This window comes from Microchirus variegatus, assembly GCF_963457635.1.
Source record: "Microchirus variegatus genome assembly, chromosome: 10".
Lineage (NCBI taxonomy): Eukaryota > Metazoa > Chordata > Actinopteri > Pleuronectiformes > Soleidae > Microchirus > Microchirus variegatus.
This window is the reverse complement of record NC_139811.1, coordinates 21,129,170-21,139,743: the sequence shown is the minus strand read 5'-3', so window position 1 is coordinate 21,139,743 and position 10,574 is coordinate 21,129,170. Positions and strand designations below refer to the sequence as shown.

The following is a 10,574-nucleotide window of genomic DNA, read 5'->3' as shown; positions in this document are numbered from 1 at the left end:
GAACTGCTATTCAATAAAAAAAATACAAATTTATTATTAGAACTAAAAGAAAATGCAAGTTTTCAAGTTTCTATTTGTCGGCATATGGAGGGGAATCTAAGGAGAGAAATGTGTTTTTCTCAGGGTAATGCAGCAATTTAATAGAATGTGTGTTAAATCTGAGGAAAGTGCATTTCACGGATTTATAAATGTCAGTGAGTTTAGACATTATTTATAGATAGATTAAGAAATGAGTCCCTTACTTTGTGACAAAGGTGTATGGATATGTAGGAAATTCTCTACAAATAATCGTAGAAATGATTCTGTTCTGGTTTTTTTTTGTGTGTGTTGTGAACACAAAAAAATTGGTGCAAGTCTTAGAATACTAGGTTTTCTTTTGTTTCTTTTCTACATCGAGGATTGTGTAATGCATAATTTCTGTAGTGAATTCCTAGTTTGTTAAATTGTTACACTACAGGTATGCAATGGTTTACAGAGTTCACAGAATTATTTTTATCATCTTGAGAATTAAAAAAAAAACGTGTGGAAACTCATTGTCTCGAATGCAACTTGATGGAATAAAGACGTGGATTCTAAAACATGGTGCTTGTGCCTTTTAAAGGTGATGATATACATGTAAGAAATGTGTCGTATTAAAGCAACACACTGTAGGATTTCATCCTTCAAATAATGTCTCTGAAGATTATTTTTGATGGTATATTCATATAAATGTCATGACTGTCGAAGTCTGAGCAGGTTACACTGGTGGAACTATTCACTGAGTGGATGTCGTGACTTTTCTGACAATCGTGGGTGCTTCAGATTTTAGGCTCATTTGAACAGATTGACAGACGCATCAGAGTCTATGGATTTCAAGTAGTAAGTATTAAATGTGTTTGATATTTTCCACTTGAACAGAGATTCGGGTGTGAGCAGAACCCTGCGAGAACCATTGAGAGTGAATTGACCGGGAAACGGATGTTGCGTACTTTTGTTTAGAACATTTGTTCTCAAAGTGCGGCCCGAGGGCCAATGGCGGCCCACAGAAACATTTCTGGCGGCCCGCAATGAATTACAGTTGATAGTTTTAATCCAGGAGCTACTAAGCTTGTTAAATGTTTATTGGACATTACTGGATACAGACCAATAAGTGTAAACTGTAGAACTGCAATCTGGTCATTAAAATTAATACAATTAGGATTTATTTGTGTTTTTTTTTCCTTTTTTTTCCTTTGGCGGCCCTCAGTCCAATTTTGGGTACCTAAATTGGCCCTCAGGTATCAAAACTTTGAGAACCATAATTTTGTCAAGTCGATCATGAGTTTGGGATGGGTATATGAAGATTTTAATGTCAATAATTTATATACAAAAATTAGGAAAAAATGGACATCTGTGTGAGTGTTCAGTTCGTGTAGGCAGGTATGGGTGTGTGAGTGTGAGTGGATGCATGAAATGAAGCTAAACCTGTATCAATGACATTTATCTGTTTCCTGAGTAACAGTTTTAATGCTGGAAACATTTCAGACAATATTTAGAAACAGATCATCTTAAAACTGAATAAAACCTACTATTAACACATGGTAACATAATGTAAGTGACTCATTGTAAAGGTAAGTATTTATAATAGATATAATACAAATATAGGATCTGATTGAAGGTCACATAGACCGGAAGTTCCATTTAACGCTGTTTTTTAGTGTGTATCTGCGTCATTACCTTGTTTAAGAAGCCCTGAAGGTTCTAAACAAACAGTTCAGCCACTGCTGAGAACGCTGTGTTTTATTGTAATCTCAGGCTCCGTGAGATCTCTGAAAAATCCCGTTCTGGTTACATAAACACCGGTTCTCCTGAACAGCAGATCGTCCTGCTCCGGGCACTAGTCCGGGCACATCCGGTTGCGTACATTGAACAGCAGAAGAAGAATAACGTCCGTTGTGGAGGTGTTTCACGAGCGACAGTGTCTTCTGACTCTGGGTCTGACTCCGGGTCAAAGTCATAAAAGGGACTGTGGCGGGGAGTCGTGAAGAAGCTATTTTTAAACATTGTTAAAACAATGTTATGATAATGTGCAGTGCATCCATCATTCCAGAGGGGGGAGCTGCGCTTCTGAGAGCGGGTGTGCTGATATGTCACTTCTGGGTACTGGCCAATCACAACACAGTCTGTCTTCTGGGTGTGAGGCTCTGAAATATCGCGGCTGACGTACAGCGTCAGAAAAGAGGTTTTCTAAAGGCTCGTTTACACAGGGTATCCGCTGGGTCTTAAAAAGTCTTAAATCCAATTATTTCAATTTAAGGCCTTAAATTGTCTTAAATTCGCCTAAAATCTCATAAAAGGTCTTAAATACAATTTTGAAAGGTCTTAAAAATCTATTAACGTGACTTTTATTTAAAACATTCATAAACTTCAGTCTCGCTTTGAAATGTTTCTATTTTTGAGGATGCGATAACAGAACTAGAACACGGAACTAAAGTAGGCCACCTGTGCTGCCCGGTTAGAATTTATTGAGCACCACTAGCTAGTGTGCTGTGCGCACGCCGCGGTGTATTACAGCTTTAGCATAGCAGCGGAGAAAACTTAATGAAAGCCCACAGCTAAGCCCAATTGCAAGTTCAACGATTTGTGGCTCCAGTTTTCCTTGATGTCTTTTGTACTTTTTTGCCAGTAGGGATTTGAAATGGGTCTTAAATTGTATTCTTTATGGTCTTAAAAAAGGCATAAAAAAGTCTTAAATTTGACTTGTTGAAACCTGCAGAGACCCCGTTACAGCAACTAGGAGGTTTTTGACCATAAAAACAAGTTAATGTATGTAAGTAGACCTCCATAACTAACATATATGTGCAACAGGACCACTCTATGTGAGCTTTAAAGTGTCAAGACAAGCCCTTTTAAAGACACAGCAGGAATGATGATGAGTATCTACGCTGCAAAGAAAGGAAAGACCTCAGAATTCTCACCTTCTCGTCGACACTCGACTCAATCCTCGTAACATGTTTCCTGTCATCATCCTCGCCGCCACCTGGTGGCAGCGTGATCTCCAGCGATCAGCGCCCACGCAGGCCGCCCGCGGGGGCATGTGAGGTTGTCCAACTGTGTTTCAGCGAACCTGGTACCAACAAACAAGCACAACACGGTGTTTGTTTGCCGCGCTGTTTACAAAGGTCGTCTGGAACTGGAGTCATGTTTCATCTGCCAAAGTCTCAATGAATGATTAAATTATTTAAAGGAACCCATTTTGTTTTTTATAAATGATTGAACCCAGTGTTCGATGCGTTGACTTTCAACGTGGGCGCAGCTTTTGGCAAGATAACGCAATAAAGCAGAATAAACTCATTATGTTCTACACTATTTAGTGTGTTTTTGTGTTCTTACTCATCTCAATTGCTGCTTCTCGTCCTGTTTTGTGTTTCTCACTTTTCTACCTCTGAGTCTCTTGGGTGTAGTTTGGCTCTCACTTGTGGAAATATGGGACATCATCATCCGTTAGATCAGTACTTTATCAATCCCCTTAGGGGGGTTCAAGCAGTGTCTCTAAACAGATTAAATTATAACTTAATTTTCACGGATCCCACAGGACTTTTATTTAAACCGCCTATCAACATTCAAGTTAAATGTTGCGGTTAAATTTACTCCATGAGAAGATTTATTTCCCAAATCCGTCTCACAGTTGAAAAGGGCTTTTATCTAACTGTATTTTTAACACAGTCCTATGTTTAGGATTCATTTGTTTTGACCATTTTTAAGATTTGTATATTTTGACACTGTGTAGTATTTATGGGTTTATATAACCCAAAATCCACTTTTTTTATACATATTATGTGCTCCTGCATTGTCTAGTTGCTGTATAATATTCTTTGTTTCATTTTCGTAGTGTTTCAAAAAGTCATGTGGCCGCTACTGCATTGCCACGACTCCATGTTTCTACGGGAGCCTGTATAGACAAACGCGAGAGAACAAATCAATCGTCTCTTTACTTGTAGCGGAAGTCCCGCCTCCTCTCTCTCCGCTTCGTCTGCTACGGCCGTGGTAGCTCGCCCTCTCCCTCGCCTCACGAACCTCATCTGCTGACACGGAGAAAGACGACAAGGACGACATTTGACCGGCTGAGGACACCGTAGCGCTCAGGGAAGAGAGGGGGTGAGCAGAGGAGCAGTTATTTGTTGTAAATTTCAGCCTCTCCTCTAGATGTCACTATAAACTACTTACTTCACCTTTAAAGGTCCAGTGTGTATAAGAACTGGTGACCTCATTTCTCCCTTTTTCACTAACTACGGTGGCCATCACACTACATACCAGAAAGGATGTCGTTTTTCCATTTTTTGCACATTAAGCTCCTACTTTTAAATGCAAAATGCACACTCTGACTAAGCAAAAAGTGAAAAACACATTTTATGATGAAATTGATGATATATTTATAAAAACAGACTTTGTAGGTTATTCCATTTCTGCCAGTAAACTGTCCAAAATGGACACAACAATCAGGCAGCGGAACAACTAACAACTTTTTAACTACTTTGAAAGCAACAACAAACCTATGTGGAAGCTGGTGTTGATTCTGTTCACGTCGCTCTGGAATTCTTCCTGAAGTAGAGTAGAGCTGCTGGTGGATAAATGGAACACAGCCTTATTTTGTCATCATTATTATTGCTGTGGTTAACAGGGACAACAACGCCTGTGAATGAGAGGATGTTTCACACTAAAGAGAAGTCTGTGGCCTGAGTTGGGAAAAGGATCAACACACACACCAGAGTGATGAAGGAACACATTGGAAAGCATGTTGTGTGTGTTATGAGAAGGTGAAAGAAGAAAGAAAACTGCACCCAAACCCACAAAAAGTTCATGTGACACACAAGTAACATACAAGTGGTTTAACTTCCACGACAAGTGGGCGAATCTTTCATCCATTTTCACCTCACTGACATAAATAAAAACACATAAATCATTATTGTGTGTCATTTCTTACTGCGTCATAATTGTGTGTTGATACTGAACAATTATCTTCATCTGACGCACCTGTAGGGAAAGTTTGTTTATCATTCTATCAACAATAACACAATTGTACTCCATGGAAAAGGTATGGCTTCTTCCTAATATATGTATCTAATTACAGATAAAGTTAAGGAAACATCATTCAAAATTATGAAATAGTATGACTTACCAAAAGATAGTAAGTCGAAATGGTGAGAGTGTCGTTCTATTTACTATCTCATAATTATTGTGTGTCAACAATGTTGCATTCATGTGTTGTCAGAAATATGACAACTCTCTAAATATATTATTAGCTCCCGACTGCCTAAATGTCACATTTATACAAGTAGTCTGAACTGAAATGTGCAATCGATTGCCATAACACATTTTTCTCAAATGTAATTAAAAAAAATTACATTTTCACTTGTTAATGTTTTTCTCTCACTTTCTGACTGAAAAGTACGTGAACGCACCGTAGTCGGATCAAACAAAACGACGACGTTGGTGTTTTCGCGGCGGACGTGAATGCAACTTACACCTACATCTAAAAAAAGAAAAATCAAAACAAAAAGCTTCGTAGCTTTGATATGTCAGCGGTTTTAGCTACACGCCGTGTATAAAGACACGCAAACACTTTGTGTTGTTGTACATGTTATACTTGTAGCTTAAACTGTCTCTTAGTGGATGTGGAGTTCACTTTAGCACGGAATGCTAGCCGGCTAGTTAGCTGGTGTGCTAAAATCACTCACCTTTTCCAGGTGCTGTTGCTACAACCGTCGAAAGAGCCCGGAGGATTTCGTTGAGAGGAAATGTTTTCTCCTGCTTTCCAGGTACGTATTTTATATAATTCGTGTGTGTGTTGATTATTAAACAAGTGCCTCATTATTATCATTGTTATTTATAATAATAATAATGTTTTATATGTTGTTTAATAATTGTTTACTGTTTTATTTTTATTTTTTTCATGCAAACAAATCCTCACGGGCAAACCCGGATGTGGTTAAAATGGACTCTGAATTTAATGAGTCAAAATCTTTTTTCTGGTTCAGTTTTGGGCTAAGCTTTACATCAGAGGTCTCAAACCCATGGCCTGCAGGCCACATGGGGCCCGCCACTAAATCAAGTTATATTGAGCTATTTCTGTATGTTTTTTTAATTAACAGATTGATAAATGAATCCAAAAAATATGCCTAAATTGTAAACTTTTTATAGTTCCATATCAAAACGAACACTTTTATTTTGAAATGATGTGAAGTATCATCATAATATTATTATTTTTCACAATAAGTTACTGTGAGGACTACTGCTTTGCAGTGTCCCAAAAAGTATAGCTGTGCAAACCTGTGTATGTGAAACACTTATAAATATGTTTGCGTTTTTGTTTTAAGTTTTAACTTTATTCTTCTTTATGCTCCTTATAATTTGGGTTTTTCTGTGTATTTTTGTTTGCTTTTGTTCGAGAAAGGAAATGAAAAAAAAAATCTATATGCATATCAGAGAGATAGCCCTAAAGTGCTCTTCAATAAATGTTTATCTAAGTTAACATGTTTGTGTAACATGATTGATGATGATGATTGATTATACTTTCAGGAGTAGAACAAAAAGAAAGAAATGTATCTGAAAGCAATAGAAATACTCATATTAGTCTCTATCTAAGTGGAGACTTAGTTTTGTTGACACATTTATTGCATTTTTAAGGCAATTTTCTTAGCAGAACATCTTTTAAAGGGAAAAAAACATGGAGCTTTACTAACACACACACACACACACACACCAATTAATGCTTAAGATGTGCACACATATTTCCTGTCACAAAAACCATCTATGCCATCCACATAAGTAAATTGAACTTGAAATTTAGTCGCACAACGATTACAATTTGTCGCACTCAGTTTTGAGTGAGATTTATGGGGTTTTCTAAAAGTCACCTGTATGTTTCCATTTCAAATTACACAGCTATGCCAGTGTTTTTTGTAGGCCATGACCCCAGCAGCAGAAATCTCATCACACTGTTGTGTAACATTGAGTTCAGTGGCAGAGTTCAGTGGCATTGAATGGAGATTCAAGTAGTTTACAATCGTTCACATTGCTTAAAAATACCTTTAAAGATACTTAAAAATGAATCACAATAAGTTTTATACAACTCCTGCAGACCTGTCACATCGAGCAACCCTACCACAGTGGGAAAACATATTTCTTTGCAGTCTATACAGGGGCAGCGCTACGGGGGGCAAGGGGGGGCAGCCGCCCCCGTAACTTTTGTGTTTTTAAAACTTTACTTTTAAAAACATCACTCGCTCCTGATTTGTAAGAGCGTTTTTCTCTTTTATTGGTTTTGACTTTAGTAAAGACAACATCTTCATACAATATATTAAAACCTGTCATGTTTTAATCCATAATGTTTACACAGGGTCGCCGTTTTGCGGGCGTTACGTTGCAACACACTACACATTTGTAGCTCAATGGATCATATTGATTTGATTAGCTCAGCAGTAGACCTGCTATAAAACCACTTACTGTCACTCATCACAGCAATGAGTTAAACCAGGTGACATCCTTTACTTTTCTAACTGGGAAAATAACAAATACAATAGCATTAAGTAGTCTAAACATAACTGTTGTGTGTAGTACATTCTGATTTTATATTTGTTATACATATTGGCTACATGGCCATACAGAGTAGTGATACAAGGATAACCAGAGCTTCTCACGTCTTGACTCTTGCAGACAAGAGTAGCCGGACAGAGCAGAACAATGAAAAGGAGAGCAAAAAGGGGGACTGAAAGGGGTTTTAGTAAGAAAAGTGCACAACAGAAAGAGAAGGCGGGAAATGAAGGAGAAGGTAGTGAACTGGAGAGACCAGGAGGCTCTTTTAAGTTTTTACTATTTTTATTTTATATTTTAATTTAATATTAATAATTTTACTTTTTACGAGATGCACAGTTCTGTTTAAACACTGAGCTTCCTGTTATTCATGATAAAACAGTAATTAGTTTTAAATTTATTTTTTATGGGAGGAATTCTTGCGTTATTCCTCCCATGCCACCCTGCCAAGACCTCTTGCCACCGCTTTTCCACCCCATGTAGAATTTGTTAGATCCATCATTGAGTCCATATTATTCTTAAATCTATATAAAAGCATATTTTGTGATTTAGTTCCCTCTAACTCCCTTTTCTACAAAACGGTGACAGTTTACCAAATGACATCAAATTCTCCAATAATGAAACATTTGCTTTTCATACGTATCCTTAAAGCTGGTGTAATATGGGTTGTTTATACTTTTAATTTTAGAAACATTCTTTGCAAACCTCAAATTTGAAGCAGTTTTACAGGCATGGTCAGATGAAAGGAATTTAAAAACTTAATCAAATTGATACAATTTCAGTCTTGAGATCAGAAACTGAGTCATGACAGTGACATGACGATGTATCAGCTTAGCAGATTTCGTAGTTTTCGTTGTCAATATCTCGTAGGTCTTGACCAGCTAGATGTGGTGGGCTGTTGCATGTGATATTGTTGTATATGGTGATGGTTGTGTCGGGTTCTTCACCCTCTGCGTGGGTCTCCACACGACGAGGTATCACTGACGGATTCCTCAAGCTGTAGTTTCTGAGTGCAAGCGTGCTACAGTCACATTTCCAGCTGTTTCCAGTCAGCAAAAGTTTTTCCATATGGTCAGGGAAATTGGGGACCATGCTTGACAGGGCGTTGGCTCTCAGGTCCAGATAGCGCAGCCTTGGAAGTAGCTGTTTTGTGCCATTTTGCAAAAACTGTCGACAGTCGTTGTTGGATAAAAGCAGGTACTCCAAGTTCCTGAGGCCGGAGAACGTGTGGGTTGTGAGAACTTCCAGCTTGTTGAAGCTCAGGTCGAGTCCCAGTAAACCCACCAGATGTACAAAACTCTGACGTTCCACCACAGAGATATTGTTGTGCTGCAAGAAAAGCCTCCTCAGACCAGAAAGTCCAGTAAAAGCTTGAGATGTGATCCTTGTGAGGCAGCCTCTGTCCAGATGGAGGCTGTGAAGCTTTGACAGACCTTTGAAGATTTGGTCTGGTAGACTGAGGAAGCAGCTTCCAGACAGGTTGATGACAGCCACATGAGAGAGACCCGTGAAACTGCCTGCCTGTGCCTCCTGCACTTGGTTGTGCTCCAGCTCTAAGACCTCCAGATGACCAAGTCCTTCAAAGATCCTCTCCCCTAGGACTCGGATCCTGTTGTAACTGAGCCTTAGTTCCTCTAAGTACTGCAGATCACGGAAGGTCCTTGGCCTAATTCCAGCGATAGAGTTGTTGGAAAGACGCAGCACATGGAGACTGTGCAAGCCCAAGAATGTGTCGTCATGCAGAGAAGTCAGTCTGTTGTTAGTGAGATCCAGCCATCTGAGTGACTTCATGCCTGTGAAAGCTCGAGTTGTCACTGTTACAATCTGGTTCTGGGCCAGGTACAGCTTTTGCAGTTTTACGAGTTTAACAAAAACATTAGCTTTTATGACTTTGAGATAATTTCCTGTTAGATCCAACTCTTTAAGCTCAAAAAGATTTTGGAAAAGCTGCGGCTGCAAGTAAACGAGTCTGTTCCCTGCGAGAATAAGCTCTCGTAGATCTTGCAGGTCGTGGAACACCGTCTCCGGCAAGACTGCTATTGAGTTCCACCCAAGGTTGAGCATCCACATGTGTGAGAGCCCGGCAAACAGCCTCTCGTCAATACGAGTAAGCTGGTTGTTGTGCAGACTAAGTGAAGCAAGGTTAGGTGTGTTCTGGAACACTGCACCTGGTAACGCACGGAGGGAATTTCGTTCAAGATGAATGTGTGCCAGTGACTGCAGTCCTTTAAAAGCTTGGGGGTCAAGTGTCACGAGTTGGCCACTCTGCAGATTCAGAAAGTTCAGGTTGTTAAGGTCCCTGAAGGACATCGCGGAGAGTGAGGTGAACAAGTTGCCATCCAGCCAGAGAGAGTGAGTGGACGTCGGCATGTCCGACGGCACTTGAGTGAAGTTGCGAGCACTGCAGTACATGTTGAGCTCCAAGCTGTAGTCATCGTGCAGACAGGTGCATCCCTTGGAACACGGAACAGGCTCTTCGGTCGCCTTGTCTCCGGCTGTGTCTGGGTCTGGCAACACCAGTGACGTCCCCAGGACCCACAGCACCAACAGCACAATGGTTTTCATACCAGCTGGGAACAGAATAGTCAAATATAAACTCTGTAAATACACCACAAAGTACATGTACATGCTGTAGTTGTAAACGCAGAATTTAAAAGTGTGAGTTTGAAAGGTATTCCCTTACCTTAGATGTGAGAGGTCTTGGTTTAAGTTGGTCAGACTGTCAGAGACGAATGACTGAACCTTGTGCAATTGTTTGTATACTGAATGGAAAGGCAGAAAATCCTGTGGCAGGTCCACTGAATGTGTACTATTATTAACCTGTTAATTTCCATCGGGCATGAGCTGTGTGTTTCAAATCAGTTTTAACATTTTCCCCCAGTTTCCTGTTAATCTTAGACTGCAATTATTTTGCTACCTGTCACGAATATCAACGTGGAATTTTTCAAATCAATAATCAAATGTCTTTAATATCAATTCTATATAAAATTCAGGAAATCAGTTGTATTGTCTATTATTTAGAT

General features: G+C 39.3%; 1 protein-coding gene across 1 annotated transcript; it reads right to left on the bottom strand.

Annotated features, from left to right (window-relative positions):
• Positions 1–8,382: 8,382 nt before the first annotated feature.
• igfals (insulin-like growth factor binding protein, acid labile subunit) lies at positions 8,383–10,116 on the bottom strand (the record flags this gene model as incomplete). The annotated part of the gene is made up of 1 exon (XM_083895924.1): positions 8,383–10,116. The coding sequence occupies one exon, from the start codon at positions 10,114–10,116 to the stop codon at positions 8,383–8,385; it is 1,734 nt and encodes a 577-aa protein (XP_083752050.1).
• Between the last annotated feature and the right edge of the window lie 458 nt (positions 10,117–10,574).